The sequence below is a fragment of the Perognathus longimembris genome, chromosome 15, assembly GCF_023159225.1.
Source record: "Perognathus longimembris pacificus isolate PPM17 chromosome 15, ASM2315922v1, whole genome shotgun sequence".
Lineage (NCBI taxonomy): Eukaryota > Metazoa > Chordata > Mammalia > Rodentia > Heteromyidae > Perognathus > Perognathus longimembris.
Genome location: NC_063175.1, coordinates 49783745 through 49798544, shown reverse-complemented (window position 1 = coordinate 49798544; position 14800 = coordinate 49783745). Strand labels below are relative to the sequence as shown.

The 14800-nt window shown below is 35.0% G+C and overlaps 1 protein-coding gene across 2 annotated transcripts in view; it reads left to right on the top strand.

Moving 5' to 3' along the window:
* Pign (phosphatidylinositol glycan anchor biosynthesis class N) overlaps positions 1-14800 on the top strand; it is an 81639-nt gene that overhangs the window by 41773 nt on the left and 25066 nt on the right. For both annotated transcript variants that reach the window (XM_048363352.1, XM_048363353.1), the window contains 6 exons: positions 1338-1520; positions 4575-4714; positions 7857-7956; positions 8058-8150; positions 9088-9179; positions 12374-12482. In XM_048363352.1, coding sequence (XP_048219309.1) covers positions 1338-1520; positions 4575-4714; positions 7857-7956; positions 8058-8150; positions 9088-9179; positions 12374-12482 — 717 coding nt within the window. The remainder of the gene's footprint in view (positions 1-1337; positions 1521-4574; positions 4715-7856; positions 7957-8057; positions 8151-9087; positions 9180-12373; positions 12483-14800) is intronic.

Sequence of the window (14800 nt, the reverse complement as noted above, 5' to 3'; positions counted from 1 at the left end):
TGTTATGTATAATGCTTTATAATATTACATTTAATATACCATCTGAGTTACCAACTTCTTAACATCTGTGAATATTTTGTTGGAGTACACTAGAGATAGGAAGACTATTGAAAACTTTTGTACTTAGATTTTGTTTTTAAGACTTAATGTTTTTTTCCTTCCTAAAATAATAGAATCAATGCTCATTTCAACATGTCTTTTTTCTGATCAGAAACTAAAAGTAATGTCAGTATCTCATGATGTTGAACAAAAGGAGTTAATATTAGATTTTTGAAGATGTCTTTTAATCCCAATTAATGAATGAAGCCATTGGCTGGTTTAAATAAGTAGATCATAACACTGTAAAAAAAATTATCTCATCAGAAGTCTAATGACTCAGAACTTTGATCTTCCCCAACTTCTACCCCACTGTGTTTTTCATTGGTCATTTGTTCAATCATTCATTCATTTCACAGTACTGGGGACTGAACCCAGGACTTCATATATGGTAGTTAAATAGCCTACCTCTTAGCTCCAGCCCTCCCCTCCCCTCTCCTCCCTCTTTTCTTCCTTTTAATTTGATTCTGGAGATTGAACTCCGTTCTTGTGCACTTGCTAGTAATTTGGGATTTTTTTTTAAATAGGGTGTTCTAACTTTTGTTTGGCTGGCTTTGAACCAAGATCCTCTTGTCTCCATCTCCTCAATAATTGGTTAATTTTATTTTGGAGAAAGAGCCATACTAAGTTGTTGCCCAAGCTGGCTTCAACCTTCAAATCTTGCCTTCGTACTACCTAGAATTACAAGTGTGTATCATCATGGCCACCTTAGAATTCTGCTTTCATTTTCTAAAATGCCAACTCATGTATTCCTAATACTGATTTTCATTGTGGTTTTAAAATACTAAATTAGCCTTCTCTGAAGCATTATTTTACTGATGTTCTAGAGTGGATTTAAATAATCTGAGAAAGTAAAGTGTGTGTGTGTGTGTGTGTGTGTGTGTGTGTAGTTATACCCCCACACAAAGGAATTTCCATTATTAGGGATGTTGTGTTAGAGAACATTAATTTCTATTACGTTATCATCTGAAGATCAATTTTTGAAAAATGAACTAATTTAAAATACCACATATATCATAAGCACTTTACATTAAAATGCCTTTTCTTATCAAGGTTAAAGAGGCTTTTTTTTTCATCATGGCATGAAGATCTTCATACTATTAGAATCTGTTCTTACATCCCGTATAAAATTACTTTAATTTCTAATTCACTACAAGAGTTTGGATCTTAGGAAGTTTGGCAATTTTCCTGTCTTTGAATTTTATGTGTTTATCATGTGCAATTTATATTTTTCTTCATAGGTCTACCTCTGCAAGGAGCTGATTGATCGTGCACTGAAAGGACTGTCATATTATCACACTTACGACAGATTCTTTTTGGGCATCAGTGTTGTCATTGGTTTTGTGGGATGGACATCATATGCTTCTTTGCTGATCATCAAATCTCATTCCAACTTTATAAGAGACATTAGTAAGCAAGTTAAGGTAGGTTCAGAAAATATAATGAAGAAAAGATGGTAATGTAAAAATATGTAGTGAGGGGCTGGGGATATTGGCCTAGTGGCAAGAGTGCTTGCCTCCTATACATGAGGCCCTGGGTTCAATTCCCCAGCACCACATATACAGAAAATGGCCAGAAGTGGCGCTGTGGCTCAAATGGCAGAGTACTAGCCTTGAGGGAAAAAGCCCCTGGACTGGCCAAAAAAAAAAAAAAAAAATGTAGTGAGTTCATGGAATGTATAAGTCATTTGTATTAAGCTAGCTATCTTTTGGTTGCTTTTGATATATTGGATTCTTTTTCTATTATCTCAGTTTATTTAGTAAATAAGATAATTGACTTTGACACTTGACAGGACTACGAAAATACGTAAATAAATTCTCCTATAGGCTTAATGATGTTGATTTTTTGTTCTTTTTTTAAATAACTATTTAACACGATGTGAGTATTCTACATACTTACAGTACTGGTAATTATAAAAGCTCATCAAGGCAATATATTTAACTTTATCTGATAATAAGTTTAAAACCTAGAAAAATGATAAACTCATTTGCTTAAAATGTTTCAGTTTATATAATGTATGTGCTTTTCTGGAGTTATTATTTCAACTTTTTTCAATTTCTCAAAATATAAATTTTCATCCCATTTAATTTATCCTTGTTTTAAGGACATATCTCTAGTTTACTGTGCTTTCAATGAAAATAATTTACAACTTATCTAAACAGGAAATAGAATAGCACATATGTGTGCATTTGAACACTTTACTCTTTTAGACTATATTACTAAGCATCATTTACCAGGAGGAGCATGCTATTTCAATTTCCTCTGCTTCATTCTCACTAATGACTATCACTAAATCCAAATCCTTTTAAAAGTAATGTATTCTGGTGACATACTTCTAGTTATAAAGTTTATAAAAATATCCAGTAGTAGCTTTTCCAATTTTACATTTATTTTTCTAAAATGGAGGGGAGAACATTAGTGTTTAATTTCAATATTTTATAATGTTTTAATGTGTCTTAAATAATTCCCTCATGTAATTTTAATTATTTAAATGTAATTGAAGTTGGCTATAATAGGAAATATTTTTGTACATGGAAGGAAAAGACACAGAAATGACTGTTTTAGATAGTAATACAGTTACAATGCATACAGTAGAAGGTAATGTTTACACCTGGGGTGTGTGAACTGTTCTCATTAGTAATTTCCAACGTAGAATGTAAAAGGTCAGTCAAGTAGCCTAATAGAAAACAGAGAGAGTGAGGAGAGGTAATGGTGGATAGGATCAAAAGTGGATTGATTGTGAGGAGAGAGGTGACGGGTCTGTGGGAAGAGCCATAGAGTCCTCAGGGCCTAATACAGGAGGGGAAGATGGGATTGCAACAGATATTACCATCTATTCACCAGCTGAAGAAACAGCATCAGACCTGCTAAATGATTTAGTCAATTGACACACACATTGAATGGCAGCATCAAACTTTAGGTTTGACTCCAAGGCTTATGTTGCTCCTACATGACGCTGTCCTCCAGTCTAGAGCTCCTTTCTAATTTATTACTATTATGGGTATATTCAGTGACTAGTTCTTTCCTTGAAATACAGTTTTCCACGGCTTCCTTTTTTTGAACTGTATTTAATTTTGGTGTATTTGTGGTTTCTTCTTTGTTCTTCCTAGTCCAGATGTCTTTTGCTTCACAACTATGTTTTCAGATTTTGTCACTGCTTACTGTATTAGTCTTATTTGCTTCCTATTACCTAATAGAAATCCCAACATATAAGATAGAAAATTTCAAAATCACATAGTATGTGACTTTATAAATGCATGATTTGTTATCATCACTTGTTTTTGTTTTGAGATGAGGAGGGAGAGAGAGAGTCAATTCCAGATTAAGTATGAAGTGTTTCCTACTATTATTTAAAATATTTTCTGTTTTACTGCCTTAGTAGAAATAGCTCAGCCTACTCTGTTTCTTTATGTTCTAGTTACCTGTAAGTAAGTGTCATTTCTAGTGTGGATTGTGATATGTATCAGATAGATAATTGCACTAAATTGCACGGACTGAAGAAAACCCAAGTGGCTTTTTTCAGGTACTCTTACATCCTTCATTTCTTACTACTTTACTATTCTCAACAGTATATAAACTCATATATAATGTCTACCTTCCCTACCTTTTTCCAGAAGGAGGTTCTTAATTCTTACCTTATTTAGCTTGGCTAACAAAGCAAGTGAAAACAGAAACATGGAATGGAAGCAAAAGAGCTCCACATTGCCTTTCTGTTTCTATCCCCCTCCTTCTCTCTCCCACTTTCCTTCTCTTCAGGTATGCTTAACATTTGCTAGAATACCTTATACCCTTTTCTCACTCCTACTTAGTACCCTGGAACTCTTGTTCTTAATGACACCACTTCTCCATAAGTGTATCTTTTTCACAGTTGTTGGAATATCTATTCCTGACTCTCACACCATTATACTTGACCCAATGCATCCCTAAATCTAGTCTATGGAGGCTGTCACTCATTACTTACATTTAAGAATGCTCTTGGTTGGCAGGTTGTTGGGAAGAGTAGATATGACTGAATAAAACCTACTTTGGTTAAGTAGTGGAGAAAGGACACTGTAGGCTGCCTGTCACATTGGAATTTAAACAGATAGACACATTGTTCCAAATGAAGATTAAATCCTACAGTTTATTATGGATTAAATAAGCTTTTGTATATTAGCCAAAGAACTCAGTCAAAATCTAGAAAATTACAGATAAGAGGAAATATGTTCAGAGTTCTGAAAAATTATTTGCAAATGAACTGAAGGATTATCATCACTTTTAAGCCCAAATTGCCTAGTTGTAACAGTTCTAGGCTATCCAGCTTTTTCTTCTGTAAGATGTTCCTCAAATGCCAGGTTTTTCTTTTTAAATAAAATTCTTTAATCATCTACATGTATAACCACTGTAAGAAAGTATTTTCTCTACATTATGAAATCTCTTTGGAACATGTCAATTCCCATGGTTTGAAAGTGTTTTTCAATGTTTTATTTGATTTTCAGAAACCAAACCACTTCCTGCCAAGTAGTTTTGTAGCTATTGGAGTTTTGGTCACATTTTTCCTGCTGATCCAAGCCTATCCCTGGACTTACTATGTGTATTGTTTGTTGCCAGTGCCAATATGGTATGCAGTCCTAAGAGAGTAAGTGATCCATCTTATTTCCTTGTTTCTTACTTTATCAACAGTTAATATGGTGTTTAAATTCATTACATTTCTGTACCATAAGTCATCAAAGATATTTATAATACACTCAAATTTCCAAACCCCCTCATTTATAACTGCTAAATGTTATATGTTAATCATCCTTTGTTTTACCTTTGCCCTTTAACTTCATCTTTTATTGTATTGAGATAACAATGACTTTATTCCCTTCTTGGTGTATCTTTTATCAACAATATCTGGAATGAAAGTAACATTATTAATATTGATTGCACTGTGCCATGAGTACCTTGCATTTGGATGTATTTTATCATCTCAGATCCAGAACATGTTTTCTGAAGAGATTTATATTTTTTCTATTTTGTTCTTCTTAGCTATCATGTAAAGCTGCATAAGTGAAGCTGTAATTAAATCAAACTCAGTAATGTATACTGACAGATTAATACATATTATTTAACTACTACATGTTCTTCTACCTTTAAGTATTTCCTCATAAGTTTGTGTTAAAATGAATTCTAGGGGGGCTGGGGATATGACCTAGTGGCAAGAGAGCTTGCCTCGTATACATGAGGCCCTGGGTTCGATTCCCCAGCACCACATATACAGAAAATGGCCAGAAGTGGCGCTGTGGCTCAAGTGGCAGAGTGCTAGCCTTGAGCAAAAGGAAGCCAGGGACAGTGCTCAGGCCCTGAGTCCAAGGCCCAGGACTGGCCAAAAAAAAAAAAAAAAAATGAATTCTGGGGCTGGGAATATGGCCTAGTGGCAAGAGTGCTTGCCCTCATATATAGGAAGCCTAGGGTTCGATTCCTCAGCACCACATATATAGAAAATGGCCAGAAGTGGTGCTGTGGCTCAAGTGGCAGAGTGCTAGCCTTGAACAAAAAGAAGAAACCAGGGAGAATTTAAAAAAAAACACAAAAAAACAGAAGAAGAAGAAGAAATCAGGGACAGTGCTCAGGCCCTAAACTCAAGGCCCCCAGGACTGCTCCCCCACCAAAAACAAAAAACAAAAACAACAACAAAGAAAAGAATTCTAGTTATTTAGAACGCCTAAAAAATAGGTGGACAAGCAAGTTTCAGGGATGTTTAAGGGCATCCCCAGCATTGGCTCACGGGCTGGCTGTGATGGACAGGCCTGTCCCAGCACTAAAGCAGTAGCATCTAGAGTTCAGGGATAGCTTGTGTTATATAAAGGGGGAAAAAAAGCTGACCCTGTCCAAAAAAAAAAGAAAGAAAGAGAAATACTCTTTACCTGACTTATGTAATTTAACCCCTCTTTACATTGCCTTTATAATAAAAATTTAAAATAAAAAAGATATGGACCAGCACTGTACATATCCTTTTAAAAAAATGAAGGACTAAAAGTACCAAGATGTTAAATATATAATAAGACAAATAATACTAAAAATATGTAAAATTCCTAGCTATTTTTAAATATAAGGCAAAAAGACACTAAAGGACATACTCTATCATTTGAAAGGAATAGGGTTGTTAACTATGCTTATTCAGATATTTTCCTAATATTATTTTCTTTGATAATTTTTAAAAGGTTTATCCTTATAGAAAATCCCACTCTACTACAGAACTCCTCCTAACATTATTAAACATCTTAATTATGGAATATATTTAAATTTTAAGGAAGATATAATTTTGAAAATATGTTGTATTCCATCTTCATCTTTCTTGTAGAAAAATGTCTTCAAAGTGCTTATACAGAATCATCACTTGTTCTTTGCCTCACTCACTATTGAATTAAAGGAAACATTTTTTTAACTGGTCTTAGCTTTTCTTTCCTACATGGCACCTTAATAATTTGATGACATACTGCAGCCACTGTTTTCAACCAGAAAATAAGGTCATAAACTAAATGATACTGACCTTTTATAATTGCCTACTTAATGCACTACAAATGCTAAAATTTTTCTTCCCGATGATGAAATGTAAAAAGTACTCAAGTATGTAATACATTTTTGATGGTTATAAATTTGCAATTACAATTACTATACAATTAATGACATCCTAAATTGGGTTTGGAAAAGGTTATTTAGCTCAGTTAAAAAGTGAAATTGAGCCTGGCATGGTAGCTCATGCCCATAATCCTAGTAGGAAGCAGGTAGAGGCAGGAGGATTGTGAATTTAAGGTTAGCCTGAGTAATTTAAGGAGATCCTGTTTCAAAACAAAATTTCATTTAAAAGATAAAGGCTAGGGCCTGGGAATGTGGCTTAGCAGTAGAGTGCTTACCTAGCATGCATGAAGCCCTGGTTCGATTCCTCAACACCACATAAACTGGAAAGGCCAAAAGTGGTGCTGTGAATCAAGAGGTAGAGTGCTAGTCTTGAGCAAAAAGAAGCCAGGGACAGAGCTCAGGTCCTGAGTCCAAGTCCCAGGACTGGCCAAAAAAAAAAAAAAGAAGAAGGCTAGGGGTAGACTGCTTGCCTTGCATACATTAAGCCCTGCCTTCGATTCCTCAGCACCACATATATAGAAAAAGCCAGAGGTGACGCTGTGGCTCAAGTGGTAGAGTGCTGTCCTTGAGCAAAAAGAAGCCAGAGACAGTGCTCAGCTCTGAGACCATGCGTCAGTACTGGCAAAGGTCGTTGGTAGAACACTTGCTTGGCTATATGCACAAAGCCCTGGGTTCCATTTCTAGTACTAGAAAAGAAAAGGCAAAATTGTAATTTTTCTGCCTGAATTAGAAAAAGATACCTTTGTTTCATTAAGATGGTTGAGATTTTAATATAAACTTGCCTAAGTATGTTTACATTTTTTCCAGTTCGCATATATTTGGGTTGCTTAATTTTATTTCTGATTTTATATCTGTAATTTATAAAACCTATGTTTAAGATCTGATAAGAGTCACTTATTGTCATTGATGTTTGTAAAAACCCAGCTGTGTAATCATTTTCAAATTAATTAAAATTACATTTTTCCTAAAATACTTGAATATTCTGGACAAAAGCAGAAGCAAATCTCTTCAAAGAAATATATTAATTTATCTTAGTTTTAAAGTAACCTATGAATTAAAACAAACATAATTTTAAGCTTTGTCAAAGTTTTTACTTTTTTTCTCTTTTTTAAATTCAGTACTTAGTATAGTGTTTTATGAATAATTTCTTACAACAGATTTCAAGTTATTCAAGACCTTGTTACATCACTGCTAACTTTTCCTCTGAGCCGATTGGTTGGGTACTTGTTCATCTTTACTTTGGGAATCGAAGTGTTAGTAAGTAATTTACCAGATTAGAAAATTTGCAGATGTCTTTTCATGTATATGTAACTTGCATTAAATGATCTCACTTCTCCTTCTTTGGAACTCATTATTAGGTTCTCAGTTTTTTCCACCGCTATATGCTTACAGCAGGACTCACTGCATTTGCAAGTTGGCCATTTTTCACTCATCTGTGGACTCGAGCAAAGGTATATGCTTATTTTGACATAGGAGACTTTAGTAATTTCTTTGTTCTGATACGTATTTAGCTTACAGATGGCCTGATCCTGTTTACATGAGCACCAGCACACCCTGTGCTATTAAGGCTACTCTTATGTTTACATTTTGATTTTTTTTATGGAAATAGCTGGAAGATATAAATGCCTTGTCTGTGTCCTGTAACAATTTACAAAAAATAATCTGGGTGCCGGTGTCTCAAGCTTGTAATCCTAAGTACTCAGGAGCCTGAGATCTGAGAATATCAGTGTAAAGCCAGCTAAACAGAAAAGTCCATGAGACTCTTACCTCCAATTAATCACCAAAGAGCTGAAGTGGAGTTGTAGTTCAAGTAATAGAGTGCCAGTTTTGAGTGATAAAGCCAAGGAACAGTACCCAAGCCCTGAGTTCAAGCCCCAATACATAAAAAAAAATGTATTTACAAAAAAACAACTCCAATGAATAGACTGTTATCATTTTTGTTATAATCTAATTACAAAAATATTTTACTTATTTCCTTCTGGGTTCAATTTCTTACAGCTGTCATCATCAATAAATGGCATAATGTGAATTGAATGACATTTTTATTTTGAAATATCAGCCTCGTATTTAAATTCTGTTTTATTTGCTACTTGTGGACCCAGTACAACTTATATTTTCACTTCTCTCAGCTCAGATTTTTTATCTGAAATATGAGTAGTAAATCAAGATAATTAAAATATAAATGGGATAATGCTTCTGTTATACTTAATATAGTACCTAGTACAAAACAAGTCCTTCATAAATATTAACCATGTTCCTTAAAAAAAAAAAACAGCTGTATGATTTTCTATTTTTCTGTTAGTTTTCATCGTCATATAGTCTGTGAAACACTAGAAACAGATTTCTGAACCATCTTTGTCTAAACATGTTTTTTCTCCTTGATTTCAGATTACCTCCTTGGGTTGGACTTTCTTCTCTTTGCTTCTGGCAGTGTTCCCACTGATGCCTGTTGTAGGTCGGAAGCCGGATATCTCACTAGTGTATGCATAATCTTTTCTTTCCTTTACAATACAATTTTTTTCTGAATCAATGCTGTGAAATTTTTTTATTTTTTTTTTTTGGCCAGTCCTGGGCCTTGGACTCAGGGCCTGAGCACTGTCCCTGGCTTCTTCCGGCTCAAGGCTAGCACTGTGCCACTTGAGCCACAGCGCCGCTTCTGGCCGTTTTCTGTATATGTGGTGCTGGGGAATCGAACCTAGGGCCTCGTGTATCCGAGGCAGGCACTCTTGCCACTAGGCTATATCCCCAGCCCAATGCTGTGAAATTTTAACCTGATGATAATTACAATTTTAAGATCATGTGAACAGACAGTTAATGCTCGGAGAGGAGAGTCATTAGATCCCCTTGGAGATGCTTCCGAGTCTTCACAATGAAATTGTGCTAAACACTTGTTAATTTTCATAAGAAAAATGTCTTATTGTCCAAACAAAAAGGTCTCTTTCTTTGTCTTTGTGCACATCCACATTAGAATATCTTTAAAAAAGGAAGTTTCTTCTATTCTGATTAGCATACAAGAATCTCCCTGAGAGGAAACCCTTTATCTTGATAAGTTTTCCATTTTTAATCATTGAAGTTATGTGAAAAAAATTTTGTATACCTTTACCTAAGTTTCTCCTCAACATGACCTATACAAATGTGTAAAATAATTGATTATCTGTGCTTTTCACTATACTTTGTGGGTTAGTGTTAAGTAATCTAGCTATGTGTATGTTTGTGCATGTGTTTGTGTTTGTGTCTCTATATATGGCAAGCTAAATGGTTATTATTTCATTTAACAATTCTTTTCTCTTTTTAGTATATAATCTTTTTGACTTTTTGGTTTTTTGGTACGAGAACTTTGTGCTTTCACTTGATTTTTTTCACTCAAGGCTGGCACTCTACCACTTGAGACATACCTCCACCTTTGGGCTTTTGCTGTTTAATTGGCGATTACCCACAAGTATTACAGATTTATCTATGTGTTGAATCTAAACAAATTTCAGCCTCCTGAGTAGTTAGGATTATAGTATGAACCACAGTACTCAACTTACCTTTGTTCCATAAGCATTTGAAAAATCTTAACCTTTTGTAGATAAGAGCCTATCTTTGTTCACTCTATACTTTGAGCCACAGTGCCACTTCTGGCTTTTTTGAGTAGTTTATTGGAGATAAGAGTGTCAGGGACTTTCCTGCATGGGCTAACTTCGAATTGCGATCCTCAGATCTCAGCCTCCTGAGTAGCTAGGAGTACAGGCATGACCCACCGGCACCCAGCACCATGCATATTTCTTTTTAAACAAGAATATGATACTGAATATTTTCACGAATGTGCTAATTTAAGAAGTCTTATGTATTTCCTCTCATTTGCCAAGGAAAACCAATATTCATTGTGTCAAAAATTATACAAAGACGGCAGTATATTAGCAGAGCCCAATATTTGTATTAAATTCTAAAACTAACTAGCTAAGTTGTACTTTCAAAACATTGTGAAGTCAAAAACTTTTGCAGCTATCATAAACAATAGTATGCGAGGAAATGAATTTAAATTTTTTATTTTTTTCTTGATACAAATTGCTTGTGAGCTCTTCTGTTATTTCTATAAAGCTGCTCTAGTTTCTTTTATCAGCCACTGTATATCAGTTCTTTTCAAGCAGTAGTCACCCTGTTGAGTAGCATTTATTATATACTAAAAGAAAAAGAAACTATATAGTCTCCATAGAAATTTACTACTTACATAATCTACCAAAGATGAAGGCAGGAAGCAAATAAACCAGTTAAAATATGACAAGTCCAAGGGCTGGGGATAGGGCCTAGTGGCAAGAGAGCCTGCCTCTGGGTTCAAGAAGCCCTGGGTTCAATTCCCCAGTACCACATATATGGAAAACGGCCAGAAGTGGCGCTGTGGCTCAAGTGGCAGAGTGAAAGGAAGCCAGGGACAGTGCTCAGGCCCTGAGTCCAAGGCCCAGGACTGGCAAAAAAACAAAAACCTATAAAACAAAATATGACAAGTCCAGTTCTTACTTTCTTTTGATACTTAAATTGCTCCTTGACTAAATTTAGATTGGTTTCCTACTATTGGTTTCCTACCATTGATTTTGATTCCTAGCTTGTGAAGAATTTTGATGAAACGTAACTATTTTTTCTAAGTTTTAATGTTGCCCACATTAAATATACTCGTAATTTTTCCCTGTAACTCTTAGATTCAATTTTTTTTTAATTACAAACCAAACCCACACGTTTTCCTGGGGATTCCAGCTTTGTATTGTCTTTAGATGTCTAGTCCTGCCCTTTTTTCTTTTCTTTTCTTTTGCTTTGCTTTGCTTTGCTCGATATAGCTCAGGCTTGCCTTCAGATGATTATTCTTCTGCATCACCTTCTTGAATGGTAGGATCATAGGCATGCACCACCATGTTCGGCTGTTCTGCTCTTTCTTACTTCTGTGAACCAACCCCTTGCCTCTCAAGTCTGTTATATTTACATTCTAGATTTGATCTTGAACATACTTCCAGTTGTGTTATCCAGAGTTTTAGGAGGTAGGAAATATTGCACAGCAGTAGTTGTCTTTGACTGCGGGAACCATTGTATACTTGGGATTCTTGAAAAGCACCATCTGCTATTTCATTACTGTACAAAATGAATGTATAGTAATGAGCTCACCTACATAGCACCTTTGTGACCACTTTCCTGCCTTTCCTTTAGTCAGGGCAACTGAGGAAAAGCACAAGGTCAGTAGCTGTTGGTTCTACTAGAGGTTATATGTTTATAAGTGTAAACTTTTTTGTAAGAGTAGTCATAAAATATATGTTAAGATGCTGATAATATATTTGTTTATAGACATAAAATCCATATAAATAAATGTGTAATGCTGATACTATGTTTGCTTACCTTATTTACCATCTGTATATTGTAGTGTGTAAATTTACCTGTATTAGGCCAAGAATTATGGTAGCTATGTAAAAAAATTTATAGAAATAAAGATACTAAAATTATCGAAGAATGGTTACAAATAACCTCTTTCCTGAAGTATCTTTATCCTAAGATTCTTACCTACTATTATATTTGTGTCCATTTTGCTAATTCATCTCAGTTAAAGCAAATGATTGAGAGGTTTAAGTTAGATGAAAATATATCATATTTTCATATTCACAGCATATATTAAGCAGATTTTTTAATTGTGAATTTTATTTTGAAACAGAATGAGTGCTGGCTTGCTGGTTCTTCTACTATCCTTGTTTGTTGTAATATCTCTCATAAAAAGAAAACCTAGTTTGGTAGAAGAAGAGCTATTGGTGTATCTGATACAGGTTAGTTACCAGTTTTCAGTACTACATTATACTAATGATCTTGCAAAATGTATCTTTCGGTTTGTTTATTTATTTTGTAGGGTAGTACTTGGTTTTGAACTCAGGGCTTCATACTTACAGATAAGAGTTCTACCACTTGAGCCATCCCTCCAGCCTTTAGTTATATCCTTAAGGTGCCATTGTGTTTGTGTCATTCAGTATCTTCTAGGTAAGAAGAAATTTTTCTGTTTAAAATAGTACACAGAAATATGTTCTTGGGCTGGGAATGTGACTTAGTGGTAGAATGATTGCCAAGCTCACATGAAGCACTGGGTTTGATTCCTCAGTACCACATCAACAAAAAAAGCTGGAAATGATTCTGTGACTCAAGTGGTAGAGTGCTAGCCTTGAGCAAAAGAAGCTCAGGGACAGAGCCCAGGCCCTGAGTCCAAGCCTGACTGTCAAGGGGAAAAAAAGAAAAAAAGAAAGAGGGAGGGAGGGAAGAAGGGAGGGAGGGAGGAAGGAACGGAAGGAAGGACATATGTTCTCTAAAAGGAATGAAATAACAAAAAAGTCAAGAAGTAGCTGAAATATGCCCAGAGAATAGAGGTTAAGCATATGTAGAAGTCCTCTTTGCTCATCAAGGGGAGTTGAAAAGCGCTTCCTCCGGACTGGGAGTCTGTATTGTCCTCACTTAAAAGGCAAGCTTGTTGGAAGTGGAAGCGCTGGGTGTGTTTTTATGAAGAACAGCCAGTTAAGACTTCAAATGATCTCCTAGAAGGTAAACTTGAACTTGGCTACTGACTTAGGTGCAGTGAAAAGTTCTCTGATTGTGAAGTTTCACAATTAGTTTTCAATTATTTTGCATATTGAATAATTTTCAGTAATTTGACTTTAGTTTTTTTTTTTTTTTTTTTTTGGCCAGTCCTGGGCCTTGGACTCAGGGCCCGAGCACCGTCCCTGGCTTCTTCCCACTCAAGGCTAGCACTCTGCCACTTGAGCCACAGCGCCGCTTCTGGCCGTTTTCTGTATATGTGGTGCTGGGGAATCGAACCTAGGGCCTCGTGTATCCGAGGCAGGCACTCTTGCCACTAGGCTATATCCCCAGCCCTGACTTTAGTTTTTTAATCTGCTAGTATAGATGCTATTTAATGGGGTAGTGAGATGTAGAGATTATATAATGTAATATTTTGCAAAGTACTTTGTATTTTGGTAGATAAGATTGGAAAACATTTTTTTTCTTCAATGAATAAATAACTACAGCTAAAACACTGACAAAGAAAAAAAAAAACCTTTAGTCTTCTCAAATAATTTCCCTTGGAACAAAGCTGTAATAATAGACAATGTTTCCAAAACAGTTTGAAATAATAAAAAATATTTAAAAGATGATATCATCTCTTAAATTTATTCTTGGAGAAAAACAGAGAACTTATTGAAAAAAGAATACATTGTCAAAGATCTTGCCTTGCCATTGAAACATGCTTCATTTTAAAGGGTACATTGACTGGCTTTACATTAAAGACAGAGTGGCTTTGACAGAATTCACCTCCAATAATGAGGACTTAGACAGAAGTGGATTTTCTGACTTTCACTCTGGAGGAACAAAGAATATCATTCTAAAAGTCTTGCATGCTGTGTTAGAAATACCCTTGAGTATTACATAACTCCATTATAAAGTCCTTTTCTTCATTGGCTTTAGTAATTTCCATTAACTTCTGTACTGCCTGTCACATTTTTATTGATTCTAAGATACACATATTTCTCATTTTAATATCTCTATAATTAGAATATGTCATAATTGAAAGTATTTTAGGATTGTATCATAGTTTTATTGACAGGATTTTTTACTTCTAAATGCATTGAAATATGGGAGAATGTGTCTCTAAGATTTGGTAATGAGACTGTTAATTTGAACTCAGAGTTTAGTTTGTGTGTAGTCATACTATTTTGTTTAAGTGTCATTTTTAAAAAATGTCAACACATAGTTCAGGACTCAACAAGCATTTTTATAAAGCCCAGGTTCATTACCTTCCTTTTTTTTTTTTTTTTTGTCAGTTGTGGGCCTTGAGTTCAGGGTCTGGGTGCTGTTCCTGAGCTCTTTAGTTCAAGGGTAGTTAGTGTTCTACCAATGTGAGCCACAGCTCAATATGCCTATAAATACAAGTACATCCGATGGACAGTAAAAGACAAATAATTACACTTGGACATGATTAATTAAACAGCAGTAAACATTTGCACACTGAGAACAAAAGGGGAATATTCTTAGGAGAGGCTCACAAGGACTCAGCTATGTGCATATGACCGTATAAAATGATGCTTATGGAAATGAACACCAAGAA